This window comes from Oncorhynchus masou, chromosome 10 (genome assembly GCF_036934945.1).
Source record: "Oncorhynchus masou masou isolate Uvic2021 chromosome 10, UVic_Omas_1.1, whole genome shotgun sequence".
NCBI classification, from domain to species: domain Eukaryota; kingdom Metazoa; phylum Chordata; class Actinopteri; order Salmoniformes; family Salmonidae; genus Oncorhynchus; species Oncorhynchus masou.
The window spans coordinates 47,473,566-47,499,164 of record NC_088221.1 but is presented as its reverse complement, the minus strand read 5'-3'; the positions used below and the strand labels follow the sequence as shown (position 1 = coordinate 47,499,164).

General features: G+C 41.5%; 2 protein-coding genes across 2 annotated transcripts in view; one reads left to right on the top strand and one right to left on the bottom strand.

Moving 5' to 3' along the window:
• Positions 1-10,941, top strand: part of gdf3 (growth differentiation factor 3) — a 29,044-nt gene extending 18,103 nt beyond the window's left edge. Inside the window, exon 2 of the mRNA XM_064975453.1 lies at positions 10,079-10,941. Within this exon, the coding sequence (XP_064831525.1) occupies positions 10,079-10,941 (863 nt within the window). The remainder of the gene's footprint in view (positions 1-10,078) is intronic.
• A 6,464-nt stretch (positions 10,942-17,405) lies between these two features.
• Positions 17,406-18,368, bottom strand: LOC135546891 (trace amine-associated receptor 6-like). Its single transcript, XM_064975452.1, has one exon. It carries the CDS (start codon positions 18,366-18,368, stop codon positions 17,406-17,408), a length of 963 nt encoding a protein of 320 aa, XP_064831524.1.
• Between the last annotated feature and the right edge of the window lie 7,231 nt (positions 18,369-25,599).

Genomic DNA, 25,599 nt, shown 5'->3' with positions numbered 1-25,599 from the left:
ATATATATATATATATACACTGAACAGGGATGGGTATTGAGGTAGGCTGGTCAATATATATATACACTGAACAGGGATGGGGATTGAGGTAGGCTGGTCAATATATATATACACTGAACAGGGATGGGGAGTGAGGTAGGCTGGTCAATATATATATACACTGAACAGGGATGGGGAGTGAGGTAGGTAGGCTGGTCAATATATATATACACTGAACAGGGATGGGGAGTGAGGTAGGCTGGTCAATATATATATACACTGAACAGGGATGGGGAGTGAGGTAGGCTGGTCAATATCATATATATATACACTGAACAGGGATGGGGAGTGAGGTAGGCTGGTCAATATATATATATACACTGAACAGGGATGGGGAGTGAGGTAGGCTGGTCAATATATATATACACTGAACAGGGATGGGGAGTGAGGTAGGCTGGTCTGAACAGGGATGGGGAGTGAATATATATATACACTGAACAGGGATGGGGAGTGAGGTAGGCTGGTCAATATATATATATATATATATATACACTGAACAGGGATGGGGAGTGAGGTAGGCTGGTCAATATATATATATATATACACTGAACAGGGATGGGGAGGTAGGCTGGTCAGGGGATAGGCTGAACAGGGATGGGGAGTGAGGTAGGCTGGTCAATATATATATATATATACACTGAACAGGGATGGGGAGTGAGGTAGGCTGGTCAATATATATATACACTGAACAGGGATGGGGAGAACAGGGATGGGGAGTGAGGTAGGCTGGTCAATATATATATACACTGAACAGGGATGGGGAGTGAGGTAGGCTGGTCAATATATATATACACTGAACAGGGATGGGGAGTGAGGTAGGCTGGTCAATGAACAGGGATATATATATATATATATACACTGAACAGGGATGGGGAGTGAGGTAGGCTGGTCAATATATATATATATATATACACTGATCAGGGATGGGGAGTGAGGTAGGCTGGTCAATATATATATATATATATATATACACTGAACAGGGATGGGGAGTGAGGTAGGCTGGTCAATATATATATACACTGAACAGGGATGGGGAGGTAGAATATATATATACACTGAACAGGGATGGGAGGCTGGTCAATATATATATACACTGAACAGGGATGGGGAGTGAGGTAGGCTGGTCAATATATATATATATACACTGAACAGGGATGGGGGCTGGTCAGAACAGGGATGGGGAGGTAGGCTGGTCAATATATATATATATACACTGAACAGGGATGGGGAGTGAGGTAGGCTGGTCAATATATATATACACTGAACAGGGATGGGGAGTGAGGTAGGCTGGTCAATATATATATACACTGAACAGGGATGGGGAGTGAGGTAGGCTGGTCAATATATATATACACTGAACAGGGATGGGGAGAACAGGGATGGGGAGGTAGGCTGGTCAATATATATATACACTGAACAGGGATGAGGGAGTGGGGAGGAGGTAGGCTGGTCAATATATATATACACTGAACAGGGATGGAGAGTGAGGTAGGCTGGTCAATATATATATACACTGAACAGGGATGGAGAGTGAGGTAGGCTGGTCAATATATATACACTGAACAGGGATGGGGAGTGAGGTAGGCTGGTCAATATATATATACACTGAACAGGGATGGAGAGTGAGGTAGGCTGGTCAATATATATATATACACTGAACAGGGATGGAGAGTGAGGTAGGCTGGTCAATATATATATATACACTGAACAGGGATGGAGAGTGAGGTAGGCTGGTCTATATATATATACACTGAACAGGGATGGGGAGTGAGGTATAATATATATATACACTGAACAGGGATGGGGATAGGCTGGTCATATATATATATACTGAACAGGGATGGGGAGTGAGGTAGGCTGGTCAATATATATATATATATATACACTGAACAGGGTTGGGGAGTGAGGTAGGCTGGTCAATATATATATATATATATATATATATATACACTGAACAGGGATGGGGAGTGAGGTAGGCTGGTCAATATATATATATACACTGAACAGGGATGGAGAGTGAGGTAGACTGGTCAATATATATATATACACTGAACAGGGATGGAGAGTGAGGTAGGCTGGTCAATATATATATATATATACACTGAACAGGGATGGGGAGTGAGGTAGGCTGGTCAATATATATATATATATATATACACTGAACAGGGTTGGGGAGTGAGGTAGGCTGGTCAATATATATATATATATATACACTGAACAGGGATGGGGAGTGAGGTAGGCTGGTCAATATATATATATACACTGAACAGGGATGGAGAGTGAGGTAGGCTGGTCAATATATATATACACTGAACAGGGATGGAGAGTGAGGTAGGCTGGTCAATATATATATACACTGAACAGGGATGGGGAGTGAGGTAGGCTGGTCAATATATATATATATATATACACTGAACAGGGATGGGGAGTGAGGTAGGCTGGTCAATATATATATACACTGAACAGAGATGGAGAGTGAGGTAGGCTGGTCAATATATATATACACTGAACAGGGATGGGGATTGAGGTAGGCTGGTCTATATATATACACTGAACAGGGATGGGGAGTGAGGTAGGCTGGTCTATATATATATATATATATATATATATATACACTGAACAGGGATGGAGAGTGAGGTAGGCTGGTCAATATATATATATATATATACACTGAACAGGGATGGAGAGTGAGGTAGGCTGGTCTATATATATATATATATATATATATACACTGAACAGGAATGGAGAGTGAGCTAGTGAGGTAGACTGCAGTGGGTTTGCTGGTCAGTACATGTAACCACAGTAATGGTGGCCAGTAAATCAATGAATAAAAAATGTAATATTGACAAATTAAACAAATTGTAGACCTTTAATATTTTCCAACATGTCAACAGACACTTTCAAATAAATATGAAACATTTCGTGGCGTTAACTTTCTCTTTATCCCTGGTTGATGTATATGTCAGAGCCTCTTCAGTGTGGATGGGGTACAGCAGACATCTTCAACAACAGACTGCACTTCCTGTTTGTGTTTACTCTGAACTCTTTCGTCTTCATTCCTAGTTACAGCACATGGAACCACCATTGGCATGTAAAACATTCAATCTAAACCAAAACAAAGCGTAACACGTTATAAATACTGTCAATGCAGAATGACGAATTAGCCATCCATTGTGTTATATTATAAATTGTCTTACATGCTGTCACTGTTGTCAAAAGATTATAAAGATTTTAAATAAAGTTACCAACCCGGTCAGTCTTTGGACCACATCCAGGTTCTTCACACATGAAGCAGTTGTTGACTTTGTTGAACTTTGAAATCATAGGCGTGACCTGAACATATGGCTGTCCCACGCAACTACACAAAAATAAACAATTTACATTTACTTTGAATTAAATGTCATTACATACCGGGCATTTTTTAGTATATCATCAGCCATTTATTTTCGCAGTTGGCTCCATGTGTTTTTTGAAGGTTCCATATCAATTTGGGAGGCGATGTTGGATGTTCGGTGCAACTTCCTTGGCCATCTTTACCAAAAAATAAAATGCAAAAAATTGTCACACAACAGCTTATCTTTCATTATTGAAAATATAACTATCAAACCTGCATTTCAAAGACTCCACAGCTGAAGGTGTCCTGCTGCATGGTGGGAGTTATTTCCACTCCTTTCCACTTTATCTCCGCCCAGTCTTTTCCATGGCAGGACCTTCTCATTCTGAGTTATTTCCCTTGTTTTTATGTAAACATAATGCACTTCTGGTTAGCTAATGAATACATAAGCCAAATGTGTATGCTGTATTCCTTTATCACTATAATCTAGTAGTAATTTAGTAGTAGAGGTCATTTCATTTATGCCCCATTCTATATTTAGTGTGTATATATCACAGCCTAAATTATAGGCACTGAACCGTTTACAGGACAATGATAAAAGTAGCATATAGGATCCAACCCTATCAGAGTGAGTAAATGTAGAGCGTTTGTAGACTTTAAGAATTTTTTTTTAATTGAAAGCTCAGTATGTGCTAAAGTCATATCACAAATGACAGTACCCACCAAATCTGACAATAGAGAATGAATTGTAAGCACCAAAGTGTGTTTGTCAAAATAATATCTGAAAATGTCAGTTGTTGAACATAAATTGCTATTGCAGCTATAAGTTTTATGATATATGTGGTTTAGGGATATTCCATGTACCAACACTACACGTAGGATGGACATAAGGTATTTTTTTATGTGGGAATGTCTTATCTCACCTTTATTCTACCAGGTAAGCTAGTTGAGAACAAGCTCTCATTTACTACTGCGACCTCGCCAAGATACAGCAAAGCAGTGTGACAAACACAGTTAAACAAAAACAAACGTACAGTCAATAACACAATAGAAAAGTCTGTGTGCAAATGAAGTAAGATTAGGGGTGTAGCGGTATTTATTAGAGGGGTAAAGAATGATTTTGTTGGCGCCAGGCAGGTATTAACCATGCCGAAAGGAAAAGAGTAGAATAGAGAGTACCACTACCAGACCCACACACATCAGCAGAAGAGAGACAGAGTGTAGCCTGTTTACCAGATAGCCAGTGGAGAGAAGAGAATACACACCATATAAACCCCACATCACAGCACAGGGGTAACCCCAACAAGAATACCTCATACAATAATACTAATAATGGCAGAGCAATTTAACAGCAACTTCATACAAGAAAGAACCCAGTCATCAGAGGATTTGCAATAATCTGTTATTGTCCAGTGGAGTGCAGAGGGTATGAATGTGGGGGGTGTTCATCGACACAACAAAGGCCTTAAAAGTCCACAATCTTCTCAGCCACATGTCATTAGTACACCTCAATACAGTTCACATAACAATGCTTAACTTGCAAGCAACCTCCCTTTTAACTAAAATGTCCAAACACTTCTGTCAGGGAAATAATAGTCCAGCTCCAATGAACTTCAATGGGAAGTGCATTGGAAAAAGTCTGTTGCAGGGTAAAGCACTGGAACGATAGAGAACAAGAGATCTTAGCTGTGGTCTTCAGGCGTGCAGGTATACTGTCTGACTGTCCGATGGTTTGTATGTTAAAGCTTCGCAACAATGTTGCTACTAATCCATGCGATCCATAACGGGCGCGGTCCCAAACGAAAACAACCACGACCTAGAGCGATTACACCGATGATTGAGTTAAATACTTTATGAACTACACCCGCTGAAAACAAACAACTTCTGCAGCACAGCACACACAATCAAACTGTCGCGCCACCAAAGAGCCCCTCCCCAAAGAGCTGAATGATCTCTTTATTTCCTCCTTCCTTACTGCTCTTAAAGTGGCAGTGCACGGTGAAGGCTCCGTGCAGATTTCGCCACAGGGGGGTAAGGCAATAAATAGGCAGTAGTGGTGAAATAATTACAATTTCGCAAATAAACACTGGAGTGATAGATGTGCAGAAGATGAATGTGCAAGTAGAGATACTGGGGTGCAAAGGAGCAAAAATAAATATATATAAAACAATATGGGGGTGAGGTAGTTAGATGGGCTATGCACAGGTGCAATGATCTGTAAGCTGATCTGCTAGCAGATGCTTAAAGATGGTGAGGGAGATGAGTCTCCAGCTTCAGCGGCCAAAGGAGGAATTGGCTTTGGGGGTAACCAGTGAAATATACCTGCTGGGGTGGGTGCTGCTATGGTGACTGTCACGTAGAGTAGGCCAGAAGGCTAAACTGGATAACCTAACCTCTTAAAAAGATGGCGGAACCGCAAAAGTTCTTCTGTGCAAAGGTGTTTATTTACAAGTGATTCCGGAACAAAAAACAACAGTACTGCCATCAACGTCTACCTTATGGGACAGCTTAAAAACAATGCTGCCCCATCCACAGCTCAATCCAAACTGCCTCTCCATGACTGAAAGAGAGGCTCCTTTTGTAGGGCTAGCCCCTCCCCTCAGAACAATTAACCCTAATTAATTAATCAATTAACAATAGAAACCTACATTTTCCATGAACTAAACATACTAAAGTATATACATTGCAACACGGTTTTAAACAATATCACAACATAACATTTACAACATTACATCACTACTGACAATATCTTTCAATATGCCCATATGCATTAATGAGCCATTTGGGACAGGCACTATAAAGCCAACCCAATTCCCTTAGCTCGGGTCCTTTTCCAGCATACCCGGAAGCTACAGAGATGGAGAGAGAGGAACAGAACAAACAAACAATGCGCTCATCCACAACATTGATAAGTATAATTATTGTATCTCTCAAATATGAACATTGACAAGTGTGAAATGCATGCACCAAGACAGAAGTTAATTTGTGTGTCGACCCACATTGTTAACTTATCTTATAATGGCGCAGGGAGGAGTGATGAATATGTGTGTGCGTTAAAGAACCAAATGCTGCCCGCGGCCAGTGACGGACTTCTACGTCACAGTGACCCGTGAGCTAAGGCGGAGCTTCAACTAGCAAGTACTTATAGATGACCTGGAGCCAGTAGGTTTGGCGACGAATATGAAGCGAGGGCCATCCAACGCGAACATACAGGTCGCAGTGGTGGGTAGTATAAGGGACTTTGGTGACAAAACGGATGGCACTGTGATAGACTGCATCCAATTTGCTGAGGTGAGTGTTGGAGGCTATTTTGTAAATGAGATCACCAAATTCAAGGATCGGTAGGATAGTCAGATTTACAAGGGTATGTTTGGCAGCATGAGTGAAGGATGCTTTGTTGCAAAATTGGAAGCTGATTTAATTTTGTATTGGAGATGCTTAATGAGTCTTGAAAGAGATTTTAGTTTAACAAGACACCTAGGTAGTTGTCCACACATTCTAAGTGCGGGCAGCGATCGGTTGAAGAGCATGCATTTAGTTTTACTTGCATTTAAGAGCAGTGGGAGGCCACGGAAGGAGAGTTGTATGGCATATATACACATACAGAGAAAAGAGTCGGCCCGAGAATTGAACCCTATGGCACCCCCATAGACTGCCAGAGGTCCGGACAACAGGCCCTCCGATTTGACACACTGAACTCTATCTGAGAAGTAGTTGGTGAACCAGACGAGGCAATCATTTGAGAAACCAAGGCTGAGTCTGCCAATAAGAATGCGGTGATTTACAGAGTCGAATGCCTTGGCCAGGTCGATGAAGACTGCTGCACAGTTGTCGATGGCGATTATGATATCGTTTAGGACCTTGAGCATGGCCGAGGTGCACCCATGATCAGCTCGGAAACCAGATTGCATAGAGAAGGTACGGTGAGATTTGAAATGGTCGGTAATCTGTTAACTTGGCTTTCGAAGACCCTAGAAAGGCAAGGTAGGCCAGATATAGGTCTGTAGCAGTTTGGGTCTAGAGTGACTCCCCCTTTTGAGGAGGGGGATGACTGCGGCAGCTTTCCAATCTTTGGGAATCTCAGACGATACGAAAGAGGTTGAACAGGCTAGTAATGGTGGTTGCAACAATTGCGGTGGATCATTTTAGAAAGAAATGTTCCAGATTGTCTAGCCCAGCTGATTTGTTGGGGTCCAGATTTTGCAGCTCTTTCAGAACATCAGCCATCTGGATTTGGGTGAAGGTGAAAGGGGAGAGGATTTGGCAAGTTGCTGTTGGGGGTGCAGAGCTGTTGACCGGGGAAGGGGTAGCCAGGTGGAGAAAAATGGTTATTGAAATTCTCGCTAATCGTTAGATTTATTGGTGGGGAGTGTTTCCTAGTCTCAGTAAAGTGGGTAGCTGGGATGAGGTGCTCTTATTCTCCCTGGATTTTAGTGTCCCAGAACATTTTAAGAGTTTGTGCTACAGGATGCACATTTCTGTTTGAAAAAGCTCATCTTTCCTTTCCTATCTACTTGTGTAAATTTGTTCCTAACTTCCCTGAACAGTTGCTTATCGCGGGGGCTATTCGTTGCTAATGCAGAACGCCACAGGATGTTTTTGTGCTGGTCAATGGCAGACAGGTCTGGAGTGAACCACTGGCTATATCTGTTCCTGGTTCTACATTTTATGAATGGGACATGCTTATACACAGACCTGGATAGCATGACAGAACTCTGCAGGCTGTCTCTACAGCAGATTGCAACTCCACCCCCTTTGGTAGTTCTGTCTTGGCGGAAAATGTATACACATAGTCATTTTTCAGCTCTGATTTTACCACTCAGAATCCAGAATGGATATGACAATGGGGCCAGCACAGGATGTAATACACCCTTACAACAATCTACTTTTTGATCTTTTTATCTGGTAAACTGCCGCTGTGTGTCAAGAAAAGAGACCCAATTAGGGGTTTGTGTACTCCAGTAAAAAAAGTCTGGTTTAGATTTAAAAAATCGATGAACACCTGTGTCCCCGTTCACAGAGAAGTTAGAGACTAGTCAATGGTAGAACTGAGTTGGCACTTTATTGGCCCAAAGACCCACGAGGTTGAGGTTACTCATGGACAGTAATCAGTAAAAAAAAATAATTGGATTGATGCTTTGTCCTACAACTGTCCAACAATAGGATCCAAAGTGTTAGGAAATATTTGCTCCCATAAATAAAGGAGGATGTCTCCTCATACCTCTGGCACATTAGTCATACTGCCAGACTGTGCACCACAGAGCCAATCAGGAGAGAATACATACAGGTCAACGGTGCCAATTGAAAGTCAAGGGGTGTGTCTGTGCCTTTTAGATTACTCTCTCTATACAGAAAACCCCTGTGGTTCAATTCAAGAGCTACCCTTCCCCTTTCAGTCTGCTCTGCGCATGTCTGAAAGTGACAGAGCCAGCAGCCAAGAGTTTTTCACAGTATTTCATAAATTATTACACTTATGAATGTATGTATTAGATCCAGTACAATGGAATAACTAAGATTTGAATGTAGCGTGTTCCGATTCCTCCTCCTCTTTCTGTCCAGCAGTGTCAACCAAAAACTCTTGGCCTGATGGTTCATGCAGATACTGAGGAAGCAATATAGAAATGTATTGATTCATTAAATGATTTTACTATGGAAGGACCCAAAGCACAACACTAATACCTCTTCACAAAAATGTACCTAAATCAATTTTGGAAAAAGGATTTTACTCGCAAATTTTTCCAGGTAGAAATAGTAGGCAATGCATCATAACTACGTTCATCAGAAAAACAAACCCTCAAATGCACTATTGCATTTTGTAAGTTGTCTGCAGGTAGTTTGTGGTGAATGCACTCAAATATCAGGTTATGTAAACTGTTCTAATACTCAACGTAGAAGGATTTGTCTTAATGTACAGTATATGAAAGTGATGCTATGAAAAGGATTCTTTCACCTTATCAAGCTCACTCTAACTGACAAATTACTGTGATTTTAAAAAGAGAATATGAAACATTGTTTTTCCTTCCTTGAAGCACTTCCGTTTGAACACCTGTCCTTGATCCACATACAGCCATTTGCAGATCTTTCAGTGTCCATGTGAAAGATCATTATTGCGAGGCTGCAACATTTGTTAACGTCCAAAAATATATATTTTTAACACGCATGTAAAATGAAGGCCTGTGAAACTTACAGATTTAAGCATGAGATGAAAGTAGACCGAGTGTGAGATATGAAGGTATAGCCAGGGGACATTCTGAACCTTTGTGGTCAGCAGGTCACATGACTAAGGAGCAATTGAAATTTGAATGTAAAAGAAGTGTGTACTTTGTCGACTACTTCAACTAGGAATACAAAATGCTGCTCACATTTCCACGTGTTTATTAGAAAGTGAATTAATGTCCAAATCGTGAAAATAAGACCTGTGCAATACTTCAACATCATGACACTTATCTGGAGTCTGTGGCTTTAGTGGTATGAAAGCTATTGAGGCTTGAAAGTGTGAATATCCGTCAAATATCCAACTTGAAACTGTCGACCTCGGTAAATTAACCGATGAAAAATAAACGACGGGGACAAAGTATGAGAATTTGCTTTGTTTATTGGCTATAGCCTTAACAATGCTAATAAAGTTGTCAATTGAAACCTAGGTCCTACTTCTAGAGTGTAGACCTAATGTCCTTTTTTTGTTGTTTTGTCTGTCCTCTGCAGGTAGGCTGGTGTCAGGCTGGAGCGGCAGCTGCCATGGCTGTGTGGAGAAATACATGTTCTTCAACATGTCTGTGCTGCAGCCCGTGGAGCAGCTCTCACTGGCGCAGCTGGAAATCAAGTTCCAGTTGGACATGTTCCGCACACCAAGGTTCCTCCTGGGCCCACAGGCGCTTAGCGTGTCCCTGTACAAGGTGTTGCGTGTGACCCTGAGGGGAGCGAGCCATGAGGCCCACCGCAGGCTGGTGCTGTCCCAGTCGGTGCAGCTGGAACCAGAGGCCGGATCCCTCACCTTGGACCTCACAGCACTGGCAGAGAACTGGCGTAAACCGGGTCATAACTACGGCCTGGTGCTGGAGCTGCAGCCACACCCCGTCCACACCCAGGCGACGGACATCTTCATGTCCCAGAACCTGGTGAATGCCGTCCCGTTAGGGCCGACCGTAACCCTCCCAGAGTTCCATGCCTCCCTGGTGGTTGTATCCCTGAATCCACTCCAGTGCCGCTCTCGGCAGAAGAGGAGCGCCGTCTACCAGCCGGTTACACCCAGCAATGTGTGTAAGCCGCGCCGCCTCTACATTGAATTCAAGGATGTGGGCTGGCAGGACTGGATCATCGCTCCGCAGGGCTACCTTGCCAACTACTGCCACGGAGAGTGCCCGTTCCCACTGAGCGAGAGCCTGAACGGCACTAACCATGCCATCCTGCAGACTCTGGTGCACTCCCTGGACCCCCACGGCACACCCCAGCCCTGCTGCGTACCCATCCGCCTGTCACCTGTATCCATGCTCTACTACGACAACAACGACAACGTAGTCCTACGTCATTACCAGGACATGGTGGTGGATGAGTGTGGCTGCAGATGAAATGCATTCGGTGTGGCTGGTTGGTGGTGTGGATTGTAGAGAAGTTTGAATTGTTTTAAATTTTTTTTACCCGTAATAAAACGCTTATTCTTTGATTCTCCTGTAATGAAAAGGCTTTGGTATTATTCTGATCTCTTTTCAGAGGCACATTTTCACCAAACACAAAGTTCAGATATAAATTGACTTTATAGAGGAGACCTACTTCTGTCATATACTGATGTAGGATCTTAATTTGATCACGCTTTTGTTGCTGAGCAGGAAATGCAATCTTGTGCATTCACGGTTTACAAGGGCTTCTAAAGTTTGTAATTTCCACAGACTTGATTTGCTAATGGAAAAAATGTATCAACCCCAACAATTTATTTTCTTGTTAGCTATGTAATTCATGTCCTGTTGCTGCATGATTGTCTTCTCCCAAGTCTGGGGAGTTGCAGCGATGGAACAATACTATAACTACCAATTGGGAACAAAAGTGGAAAAAGTACAATGAAATAAAATGTCTCTTGACTCAAACTAGCATTTTGGTTTTGAGCTTAACATTCTCATGAGGCAATGGTATAGAAAATCATTTTTTGTGTGTATTTTTTTAAATACATATGTCTTACCATTTAAAAAGGAATACACTTTATGAATCAAGTAAAAATCTCAATTTAAGTTTGTCCATTGTATGATTGTTTTATGATACCATCTAGCGTTTCATATTTGTGCAAATCTTTCTAAAACAGAAAATGGGACACAATTCAATGGATATCAATCAACGAAGAGGTAAGAATATGTTGAAGACTATCTGTACTGGATGCAGATGACTGAACTGCTCACTTTTGTGTCTGTTTTGCAGGTATACAGACAAGGCGTTACAAAGGTATGTTCTGCAGATCACATTTACCATCCTCCACCTCTTCAATGAATATCCCATAGGCTATGAGGTAAACTCCCAACAGAGCCCAAAGTCCAATCGGTATATCCTGTGGCGTGTTGACTATTTCAAAATGGTGAAAGCCCTCAATGGGGCCCATGACTAAACAGGCCTCCGCATCAAAATCCATCTTTAAGCCGTAGATGTATGCTTTTTTTGCACAGGCTGCATTTCAATCCACCGACGTTGCATTTCAATCCACCGACGTTGCATTTCAATCCACCGATGTTCCATCTGCGGTGGAAGGTGGCAGAGCGACAGCGGTTTTTGTCAGACCAGGAGACATTCCGAAAATCGGCATTTTCACGACAATGTCTGTAGCGCCTCTATGCTTCACGGGCCTTGTCTGAAGTTGGGGAGAACTTCTGTCTGTAGCAACCGAACGGTTTGGACTACAAACTAAACACATCGTCGCCTCTCTCAAACTCCTACATGTTGGTTGTTTTGTATGATGCCCTCAAGACTCACGAAACTCGCCTCAAGTTAACCCCGTACCAGTTTAAAAAAAGGGAAGTATGGAAATAATTTAGTACCAGCAAATAGTCCAAAAACTAAAGGAAGTATCTGTATTTACCATGTATACAGTGCGTTGGGATAGTATTCAGACCCCATTTTACCTTTTCCACATTTTGTTACATTATAGATCATTTTGTTACATTACAGCTTTATTCTAAAATTGATTTTTTTTTAATAGCTAAAGGATCCATAGTATGAACATCTTAAAACAATTCCACGTCTCAGTTTATAATCTTTGGAGGGTTCATCCTAGAACCCTCTGTACAGTTCCACCAGCCTTATTACCCTTAATTGGTTCTGATAGCTTTGGAGCAGGTTCTCAGACTGGGTCGAAAGTTCACCTTCCAACAGAACAACGACCCAAGCCAAGACGCACAGCCAAGACAACGCAGGATTGGCTTCGAGACGAGTCTCAATGTTTTTGTGGCCCGAATTTAAACCCAGATCGATTTCCGGAGAGACCTGAAAATAGCTGTGAAGCGACTCTCCCCAGCCAACCTGACAGTGCATGAGGCGCTGCAGAGAAGACTGGGCCAAACTCTCCAAATATAGGTGTGCCAAGCTTGTGGCGTCATACCCTGGAATCACTGGCAAATGTGCTTCAACAAGGTACTGAGTAAAGATTTGGATACAAAATGATTTCCCAAACTTTAAACATCCCAAGGAGCACTGTGCAAGCGACAATATTGAAATGGAAAGAGTATCAGACCACTGCAAATCTACCAAGACCTGGCCGTCCCTCAACTTTCAGCTCATACAAGGAGAAGACTGATCAGAGATGCAGCCAAGAGGCCCATGATCACTCTGGATGAACTGCAGAGATCTACAGCTGAGGTGGGAGACTCTGTCCATAGGACAACATTCAGTCGTATATTGCACAAATCTGGCCTTTATGGAAGAGTGGCAAGAAGAAAGCCATTTCTTAAAGATATCCATAAGAAGTGTCATTTAAAGTTTGCCACAAGCCACCTGGGAGACACACCAAACTTGTGGAAGAAGGTGCTCTGGTCAGATGAAACCAAAATTGAACTTTTTGCCAACAATGCAAAACGTTATGTTTGGCGTAAAAACCAACACAGCCATCACCCTGAACACACCATCCCCACTGTCAAACATGGTGGTGGCAGCATCATGGTTTGGGCCTGCTTTTCTTCAGCAGGGACAGGGAAGATGGTTAAAATTGATGGGAAGATGGATGGAGCCAAATACAGGACCATTCTGGAAGAAAACCTGATGGAGTCTGCAAAAGACCTGAGACTGGGATGGAGATTTGTCTTCCAACAAGACAATGATCCAAAACATAAAGCAAAATCTACAATGGAATGGTTCAAAAATAAACATATCCAGGTGTTAGAATGGCCAAGTCAAAGTCCAGACCTGAATCCAATCGAGAATCTGTGGAAAGAACTGAAAACTGCTGTTCACAAATGCTCTCCATCCAACCTCACTGAGCTCGAGCTGTTTTGCAAGGAGGAATGGGAAAAGATTTCAGTCTCTCGATGTGCAAAACTGATAGACATACCCCAAGCGACTTACAGCTGTAATCGCAGCAAAAGGTGGCGCTACAAAGTATTAACTTAAGGGGGCTGAATAATTTTGCACGCCCAATTTTTCAGTTTTTGATTTGTTAAAGTTTGAAATTTCCAATAAATGTCGTTCCACTTCATGATTGTGTCCCACTTGTTGTAGATTCTTCACAAAAAAATACAGTTTTATATCTTTATGTTTGAAGCTTGAAATGTGGCAAATGGTCGCAAGGTTCAAGGGGGCCGAATACTTTCGCAAGGCACTGTACATAGACATGGAATCCCTGGTGACTTTAATAATGGAACACTAATCAATTTAATGTTTACTTACTGCTTTACTTATCTCCATATGTATTTTCTCAATACCACTCAGACATTGCTTATCAAAATATTTATATTTTTTAATAAAATTATTTTACTTTTGTGTTTGTGTTATTGTTAGATACTACTGAACTGTTGGAACAAAAGGATTTCACTACACCCGCAATAACATCAGCTGAATATTTGTATGCGACCAATAAAATGATTTTGATTTGGTAGTGTATTAAAGGTAATAACCCTTGAAACGTAATGTTCAGTTAAGATATGCATTTAGATATTGGTTCCCTTACCCTGTAAGCAGTCTATAAACTGCTCTTAGTCTGTGTCACTCTGACATTGCTCATCCAAATATTCTTAATTCCAGTCCTTGTGTGTATTGTTAGATATTGCTGCACTGTCAGAACTAGGTGCATAAACAGTTTGTAACACCCGCAATAACATCTGCTAAACACATGTTTTTAACCAATAACATTGTATTTTATTTGATACTAATGAGTGCAATCAGTCACTGCCAACAAACAAGAATGTTACAATTTTCAGACAAACATGTTACTTCCTTCATCACACTACTATAACAGTGTGACTGTTTTGAAATAACATGTTCAATATATTTCCTTTAACATCCTCTGTGTTGTGTTCTTATTGTGTAACCATTGATATGTTCTAGGTCATTTTGAGACCTTTAGGAGCATCAGGTACTGTTGGAATGTCTACCAATAGCATGTCCATCTTTATGTGATAAATTACACGGTTCACTGCTCAAAACATAAAGAATAGTCTTCACTTTAGGGAAAAACTACTTTTCTGAGTATTAAATGGTTAAAATAAATTTATACATCTTTGGAATGATCTTATTAATTATGTACTATACAAGTTGTTTATAATTGTGAATTACCAGTTTACTTATATATCAGATTAATTACATAAATTATGAATAAACAATTTACTGATCCATTATAAATTATTTAATGTGAAACCCACTCTTTATATTCATTCAGAGTTAACCGCATCTGAGAGAGCTGCTCTGGTGTGACCCCTGACCTGGCAGCAGTGATGGTGTGGTATTGTTCATACTGTCACAGCTCCTCTGCAGTGCAGGGGCGGTTCCTCCTGCAGGCAGAGGAGGATCGTTAGTGATTGGAGTTTGGCAAAAACCAAAAGAGATCGGACCCCTCCCCCGGTAACTGGCCCAGATCCAGAGCGACATCTATGGTCTCTAGGACTAACTATTGACTGGGGAGGACAGGAAGAAACTGCCACAACGGAAAGTGACCAGCAGGGGGAGCCAAACGAACAGACTGAAAGAACTGGAAATAAAACAAGAACCAACCCATGTGAAACCTGAGGAGTGTTATAAACAGCTCTACCAAACCAACGCCCCAACGGAAGAAGACTTATGGGCATCAGTACTGAGGGACTTAACATTGGACTGAGTCCTACATAATTCTGACTGCAAGAGAAGCACAATGAGATAAAATTAATTGAAACTTTTACAACCAGGCCAGATTAATGATCTGGAGAGCAAAGGCCTTTGACTCTCTCACTGAACAGAAAGTGACCCTGCTTGTAGGTTAAAGTGATTGCACTAAAGAATATTTCATTGTGTGGACAACAATATTTTTAGAAGAGTCAAAACATATACCAATACTAGTTTCCAAGTGACTACTAGCTGACGAGCATAATAACTAACAGAAGATTAGTTATTAGGTATTGAGATATATATGAGAAAAAGACTCAAGGTAAGGGTGTATAGAAAGAATCTATAAACTTAGCATTCGAAGAAGAGTACATTTACCAAGGCCCCATACGAGACCGGGAGGTAAAGGGATTGACAACATGAACAAACCCAACTCACGCAAAAGGCCATTATGAATAAATAGAAGAGTTGGTAGGGCCACACGGCTTGGCCCTTGTTACATCGAAGTGACTAAAATCCCAAAGTACTCTGCCCAGCCAGAGGCTTTTGCTGCAGGCGAAGTCAGCACCGTGACATGTCACCTGGGCTCAGGGTATTTAAACTGCTTCACTAATCACTCTCTCTCTCTCTCTCTCTCTCTCTCTCTCTCTCTCTCTCTCTCTCTCTGTCTCTCTGTCTCTCCCTCTCTCTCTCTGTCTCTCTCTCTCTCTCTCTCTCTCTCTCTCTCTCTCTGTCTCTCTCTGTCTCTCTCTCTCTCTCTGCTCCTCCAGATATGATCCTGTATTGTTTGTTACTTTGTAGTTTTACGTAGTTTTCACTCAGTCAAATTCACACACACAGATTCACGCATCCCTGCACTTTACATACACCCTACATTATGGTACTTTAACACCTCATTCCCTTTTCTTTGTTTAAAGTTAATTGTTTTTGGTTTATAATAAAGAACCTTTTTGATTGGCCTATACCTGTTCGTGTCCCCTCATTTTTGCCACACGTCATGAGCCGGCCTGTGACAATACCCAGTATGTTGAGGTTGAAGTGTCTGCTGTGGTCTCCTGCACTGTTGTGTTAAATAACTAATGTATATACTGTAGTAGTTATTTATAAATGTCAGAATACCTAGCTGAATAACATTTCACAAATGTGGGCTTAACATTAAAAGGTGAGCAAACTGTAAATTCCTTACAAATGGTTTATTACTGAATGTTATTATAAAGTGTTACCCATAATTGCATATTCTTACATTTTACCATCAACTACTTGCACAATACAGCAGTTATTTAGACCTGGGTGTTATCTGATATCATGCATTATTGTACATTTGAACTTCACTTCACTTGATGAAGACGTTGTGTCACAATTGAGCCACTAGAGGGAGATGTTAAACAACATATAGCATGAGTCATGCCGTCCTCAGAATGTACTATTAGAACACTTACATACTATTTATCATGAACATGGAACAACCACAGCCTTAGGTATTTGGAGAACACAATCCACAATGACTACAATGTCTTTTATAAAACAAGCTTATGGAGAACACAATCAACAATGACTACAATGTTTTTTATAAAACAAGCTTATGCCTTCTCCAATTCATTCCAATCCAATCCAGACACATCATTCTGTATCAACACCACATGTACCTATGATGACAACAGTGAGCTGAGTCATGTCACTGTATTGTTACATGAAATAATTACAACAATTGTAGAACAAAACTATATCAAACCTATGTTTGCCGAACTAGTGAATCATATTATAGGAACTATAAACGTGTTATCTTCAAAGTTAAAATAAGTTTAGCTGTCACTTTGAACCATGGATAAAAGAAAGCATAAATTATTGGATTAATTAAGGAATTAACAAACGCCAGATAACTGGTGAAATATGATATTAAATGATCACCTGTAACAGAAAAAACAAAGTAAATAAATAGAGATGGAATCCAAGAAAGGAGATAGGTGAAAACAACAATAGCAAGAGTTTTTGCTGCTTTTCTCTCAGACTTATTTGCCTGTACAGTTTGAACACCAGACTCACTGTTGGTCTCTTTTGAAAATACCTTTCTGGCCTGTGATGTGGCCACCACAAAGATGTTCATATAAAGTGTTATAATAATAGAGCACGGGACAACCATTATAAAAACAATGTACATTATATTAACCCATGTTATTCCTTCAACAATAACACATTCTGTTAAACACCTACTGGGTGTCTGTACATTTACAAAGTTTTGTATAATAACAGCATCGTATATGATACAACAACACCAGGTAATGGATATACAACAGATAGTTCCTGGTATTGTTATTTTAGAGTGGTACAATAAGGGATCACACACAGCAACATAACGGTCAATAGATATCAAGACCAAATTGCCCAGAGATAAAGAAGTACATAAAAAAGTAATGAAGAATTGAAACGCACAGAAATATTCCCCAAAACCCCAGCATGATTCCATTATTGTTAATGTTGCTACTGGTATCACAATCAGTCCCACCAGGAGATCTGACACAGCCAGAGAGAGGATGAGCAGGTTGGTTGGAGTGTGGAGCTGCTTGAAGTGAGAGATGGAGATGATCACCAGTACGTTCAAAAATACTGTAACTACTGAAATCAATGAGAAGAAGATGTACAGTGTTATGTAGATAGATGTCGATAGCAAAGCCTTTCTGCAAGAAGAGTTTCCGTCTTGAAAACAGTATTGAACATCTTCACATTTCTCCATTTGTAATAAAGTGTCAAAATGCTGAGGTCCCGCTGCTCCTGCTTGGTCCTGAATGTGACCATGTCAGGTCCTCCTTCTGACAAACTCTGAGCTCTGCCTCTCTATTTATCCCTGAGCTACTGACAGAAACTCCCCTCCCCCGCGTCTCTCTCTACACACACACACACACACACACACACACACACACACACACACACACACACACACACACACACACACACACACACACACACACACACACACACACACACACACACACACACACACACACACACAAACAAACAAATGGTTGGATAAACAAATAATTAATGAAAGCATGATGTAATGTGATACGGGATTGGATGTTGCTGTGCCTGTCATTCAGCCTGACTGATAGTTAAAGATGAGAGAAAAGTGCATTTAAATACATTTTAAGTAAAAAATAACAGTAACAAATAACTAGAGCAGTAAAATAACAATATCGAGGCACAGAGTCAATGTGGAGGCTATATACAGGGGGTACCGGTACAGAGTCAATGTGGAGGCTATATGCAGGGGGTACCGGTACACAGTAAATGTGGAGGCTATATACAGGGGGTACCGGTACAGAGTCAATGTTGAGGCTCTATACAGGGGGTACCGGTACAGAGTTAATGTGGAGGCTATATACATATACAGGGGGTACCGGTACAGAGTCAATGTGGAGGCTATATGCAGGGGGTACAGGTACACAGTAAATGTGGAGGCTCTATACAGGGGGTACCGGTACAGAGTTAATGTGGAGGCTATATACAGCGGGGTACCGGTACATAGTAAATGTGGAGGCTATATACAAGGTGTACCTGTTACAGAGTCAATGGGCGGGGCACCAGTTAGTCGAGGTAAGTGAGGTAATATGTACATGTAGGTAGAGTTAAAGTGACTATGCATAGATAATAAACAGAGAGTAGCAGCAGAGTAAAAGAGGAGGGGGGCAATGCAAATAGTCTGGGTAGCTATTTGATTAGCTGTTCAGCAGTCTTATGGCTTGGGGGTAGAAGATGTTAAAGCATTCTTTTGGACCTAGACTTGGCAGTCCAGTACCGCTTGCCGTGCGGTAGCTGAGGAACAGTCTGTGACTAGGGTGGCTGGAGTCTTTGACAATTTATATGGCCTTCCTCTAACACACAGCCTGGTATAGAGGTCTTGGATGGCAGGAAGCTTGGCCCCAGTGATGTACTGGACCTTACTCACTACCCTCTGTAGTGCCTTGCAGTCGGAGGCCGAGCAGTTACAAATACCAGTCAGGATGCTCTCGATGGTGCAGAACCTTTTGAGGATCTGAGGTAAATAAATAAATGCTAAATCTTTTCAGTCTCCTGAGGGTGAATAGACTTTGTTGTGCCCTCTTCATGACTCTCTTAGTGTGCTTGGACCATGATAGTTTGTTTGTCATATGGACACCGAGGAACTTGAAGTTGTCAATCTGCTCCACTACAGACACGTCAATGAGGACGGGGGCGTGCTCGCTCCTCCTTTTCCTGTAGTCCACAATCTTCTTTGTCTTGATCACTGGCACCACACGTCCAGGTCTCTGACCTCCTCCCTATAGGCTGTCTCATATTTGTCGGTGATCTGGCCTACCACTGTTGTGTCATCGGCAAATTTAATGATGGTGTTGGAGTCGTGCCTGGTCATATGGTCATGCAGACATAAGTAAACAGGGAGTACAGTAGGGGACTGAGCGCGCACCCCTGAGGGGCCCCCTGTTTTGAGGATAAGCGTTGCGGGATGTGTTGTTACCTACCCTTACCACCTGGGGGCGGCCCGTCAGGAAGACCATTCTGAGCAATATTAATGGGAAGATATAGTATGGGTGAGGATTTGGTCACTTAAAGGTTTTTAAACATGGGAAATAGGATAACTGTGCAGACATACTGTTTTTGGTGATGTCAGTGCTCAGTTTGGAACATAATCCACAACCTCAGGAAACGAGATGGCACGACACGTCAGCTGGCTGGTGTTGGAAAGCTGATAATAAGGAAGTTGATGAGATGGCATAACTTTATTGTGTACATTCTTATAGCACATTCAATCAGAATTAATAGTGGGATTCCATAGGAACATTCCATAGACATTTAGAAATGTCCATCTGAACTGAATTATGAACCACACTTCTTCAAGTCAAGGGACACTTTGTCTCAGTTACATCATGGGGACAAGTACTTTTTGTCAGACATCAGAACAACCAAGATGTATTCTGACCAAATCACCCATTGATGGTTTTTTTAATGTGACTAAGAAATATGAAAGTTCCTCTTTCCAGTCCAGTGTACTTTTGCCCATCTTAAAACTAGGGCTGAAATCTCGTTAACGGGATCGATATGACAACAGCCAGTGAAAGTGCAGGGTGCCATATTCAAAACAGAAGAAATCTCATAATTAAAATTCCTCAAACATACAAGTATCTTATACCATTTTAAAGGTAATCTTGTTGTTAATCCCACCACAGTGTCCGATTTCAAATAGGCTTTACAGCGAAAATAGGCTTTACAGCGAAAGCACCACAAATGATTATGTTAGGTCAGAGCCAAGCCACAGAAAAACAATGCCATTTTTCCAGCCAAAGAGAAGAGTCACAAAAATCACAAATAGAGATAAAATTAATCACTGACCTTTGATGACCTTCATCTGATGACACTCATAGGATTTCATGTTACACAATATAAGAATGTTTTGTTTGATAAAGTTCATATTTATATAAAAAAATCAGAGTTTACATTGGCACGGTATTGTCAGTAGTTCCAAAAACATCCAGTGATTTTGCAGAGAGCCACATCAATTTACAGAAATACTCATTATAAATGTTGATGAAGATACAAGTGTTATGCATGGAACTTTAGATAAACTTCTCCTTAACCTCTCTTAACTACCGATCCCGGATACGGGATTGAATTCAACAACATACGGTGTTCGCCACAAATAGTCATATTAAACATTCATGAAAATACAAGTGTCTCACATGCTTCAAAAGCCTAGAATCTTGCTAATCCACCTGCGTTGTCATATTTAAAAAATTATTTATTGCAAAAGAATAAGATGCGATTATCTGAGCATAGACCCCCATATCAAACTACTTATTCAACCAGCACTTGCATAACAAAGTCACAGATTGTATTGAAATAAATCGCTTACCTTTGAAAATCTTGCTCTGGTTGCAATCCCAAGGCTCATTGTTACACAATGAATGGTCGTTTGTTCGGTTAAATCCATTTTTTATAGCCTAACACGAAACATTTTGTGACCGCTTATCGCGTTGAATTTCCTGTCATACAATTTTCAAAGTAACGTCCAACGTAAAGAGACTCTCTTTTCCTCGTCTTTTCCCTCTCTATCCAGTCATGTTTGGTTTACTTGCAATCAACTCTTTGTTAGGGAAGACAATGAACCCTGATGGGCCATTTTGCGGGACCTATTGATATGGTAATACCGATTGGAAGACAACACGCGAGGAGCCCATTGCGCAGCTATTATATGACCACTGTCTCGTTGATTGACTCTATTTTAACCCAATGACCACTGATCTTCTTGAAATCTAGCTGGGTAGATAGCCAATGAGCAGATGTAACTGGAAATATCCCATGATTCATTGTTGTAAGACAAACCTATACACTGGATGCAGGTGTAAAGATCGTTCTTTCGCCATTGCCAATTGAACCGTGAAGGAGTGATTCTAATTGCGCACAGACATTTTTCAGTAATTTGCTACTTCAACTGTTTATTTCGCGAATAAAATGGCAAATAAGTCAAAGAAAGTTACCTCTAAGACTAGATACACGAATGTAGAAATGATTTTGGAAGAGATTGACCGGGATAGTGAGACAGATTTGGCAGAGATTGAAGACTCCATCAGCTCCCATAGCTTCGATTCTGAAACTGAGGACTTTTTTTTGAACGGAGAGGACATCGTTTTGGACTGGTAAGTTGCTCTCATGCTAAATGCCGTTGTTTGACTTTTATATAAAATATTATTAGTGATTGTTTTTACATTTTATTTGCAAAAATAGCTAAAGTACACGTTAGCTAGCCATTGTGAGTGAGGGCCTATTTCTTTGAGAACGCATGGTAGCCTAATAGCCCGAGTTGTGCCATCGCTGAGATATTTGTGGGCTATCCTCGGCCTTGTCTCAGGATGGTAGGTTGGTGGCTGAAGATATCCCTCAAGTGGTGTGGGGGCTTTGGCAAAGTGGGGTGGGGTTACATGGGGTTAAAAAGTGGGGTTAAATCCTGCCTGTTTGGCCCTGGCCAGGGGTATCATCGGACGGGGCCACACACTCCAAACCCCTCCTGCCTCAGCCTCCAGTATTTATGCTGCAGTAGTTTATGTGTCGGGGGCTAGGGTCACTCTGTTATATCTGGAGTGTTTCTCCTGTCTTATCTGGTGTCCTGTGTGAATTCAAGTATGCTCTCTCTAATTCTCTCTCTCTTTTTCTCACTTTTTCTTTCTTTCTTTCTTTCTTTCTTTCTTTATTTCTTTCTTTCTTTCTATCTTTCTTTTTCTCTCTTTCAAGGACCTGCGCCCTAGGATCATGCCTCAGGACTACCTGGCCTGATAACTCCTTGCTGTCCCCTGTCCACCTGGCCATGCTGCTGCTCCAATTTCAACTGTTCTGCCTGCGGCTATGGAACCCTGACCAGTTCACCGGACGTGCTACCTGTCCCAGACCTGCTGTTTTCAACTATCTAGAGACAGCAGGAGCGATAGAGATACTCTGCATGATCAGCTATGAAAAGCCAACTGACATTTGCTCCTGAGGTGCTGACCTGTTGCACCATCGACAACCACTGTGATTATTATTATTTGACCCTGCTGGTCATCTGTGAACATTTGAACATTTTAGCCATGTTCTGTTAAAATCTCCATCTGGCAGAAATGGCCATGTCACGTTGGTGATGTTTTGTCCATTTGAAATAAGCAGCCCCCCGCCATCTGGTGGAATTTTACCAAACAGCGGGAAAATAAATTTTAATAATAAAACGAAAAACAAATGTCTGAGAGACTTATTTCGATGACTTCCCTGTAGATCTGGCCCTGGGGCCTGGCTCCAGGACGTCGATGTATTTTAAAACATTTGCGGACATCTATAAAGGGACCGTACATTTGCGATATGGAGATCCTCATCAATCACTACCACTACTCTCACTACCACTACTCTCACTACCACTGTTCTCACTACTACAACTCATACTCTCACTACCAGTACTCTCACTACCACTACTCTCACTACCACTACTCCAACTCTCGCTACCACTACTCCTACTCTCACTACCACTACTCTCACTACCACTACTCTCACTACAACAACTCTCACTACCACTGCTCTCACTACCACTACTCCTACTCTGACTACCACTACTCTCACTACCACTACTCTCACTATCACTACTCTCACTATCACTACTCTCACTACCACTACTCTCACTACCACTACTCTCACTACTACTAGTCTCACTACAACTGCTCTCACTACTACTACTCATACTCTCACTATCACTGCTCTCACTACCACTACTCTCACTACCACTGCTCTCACTACATCACTGCTGCCAGGTCAGGGGTCACACGAGAGTCTTTTGGCATGTTAGATATGTCTATATTGACCCTGGATCATGTTATATATGTGTTGATCCTGGATCATGCTCCATGAAATCAGGATGTGCCAACTCAGAGAGGCCAGGAAAAACAAATGTAATTTCAGTTCTGTACTTGTGAAAATGTCTTGTTATTTGTTAAAGACACTACAGAGAGGGTGTAGGATTGAGACTTGAGTGAGTTTAGGGGGAGGTTTAGTCTGAAAACCTGAAAACCCTCTTCATGAGTATCTTTATCAATGCCACAACCACCCCCCCATCCCCATGTGCTAATTGACTAAAATGCAAAATGTGTAGCAGTGGTCAGTCAGACTCATGGTCTCCTGATGAGACGTGTTTGGGGTAAGAGTTGTATTGAGGCTGAGGCCTAGTGGGAGTTGTGCTCATGTAACCGGTGTGAAATGGCTAGCTAGTTAGCGGGATGCACGCTAATAGCATTTGATTTGGTGACGTCACTCTCTCTGAGACCTTGAAGTAGTTGTTGCTTACTCTTCAATGGTCGCGGCTTTTGTGGAGCGATAGGTAACGATGCTTCGAGGGTTATGTGTGCAGAGGGTTCCTGGTTCGAGCCCAGGTAAGGGTGAGGAGAGGTACAGAAGGAACACTGTTATACTCACACAAACGACAATAGAGCTTTACTTAGGTTCACTTTGAATGTTTATGCTGTATTGGGGCCTTATTAGGGCCCTGGAGTAAAGCATGTGTGTGTCTCAAACACCTTTAATTGGTAGAATTCCTTAGAGTTTTGGACCTCATTGTTCCAGAGCCTTGGATACATTGGATAACAGGACCCTCTGGTGTCAGAAACTTTAAAAAGTAAAACTAACATCATTAAAGAGTTGTTCACTTCCCCGGTAGAGACAATATAGTCTCAGTGACATCAGTCACAGAGAACAGATTGAGTTTTGCTGATGCAATATGCTCTTTGAGAATCATGAGAACTGGAGAGGTGAAATGACAGTGTACTCGATGAATGTTTGCATGTGTGTGTGTGTGTGTTTGTGTGTGTGTTTGTTTGTGTGTGTGTTTGTGTATTTGTTTATGTCTGGCTGTCTTTGTGTGTGTGTGTGTGTGTGTGTGTGTGTGTGTGTTCTTGTTTGACACCTTTAATTGGTAGAGTGGCGTGTCATTATTACAGAGCCTTGCATGTTAGTGCTAACAGGTCCCTCTTGAATCTGAGGTAACTAATTAGACAAACAATATGATTGGGTCAGAATACTGCAGAGTGATCTCTGGCAAACATTATGTGTCCCAATGATGTAACTGTCTCCCTCAACTTGAATAATTGTTTCATAATTCCGTTCAGATGGACATTTGTACAAGTCTATGGAATGTTCCTATGAAATGCCATTAGCAAATACACCATAAAGATGTACCATCTTATCAACTGCCTGACTGTTATTTTCTTATGCACTGGCCAAATGACATATGCCATGATGTGTCCTGTAGTTTTGCAAGGCCATCCTTCCAAGTCTCATTTTGTTGTCTTGAATATTCTATGCCTAAAGTACTTCAGTTTCACATTTTGCATTTCATTGGCAGGGCTGGCTTCTAACGCTTAAAAATAAAGGAGAGCCGCACACTCAGATGCAAAAAAAATAATTTACCAACTTTTCGACAG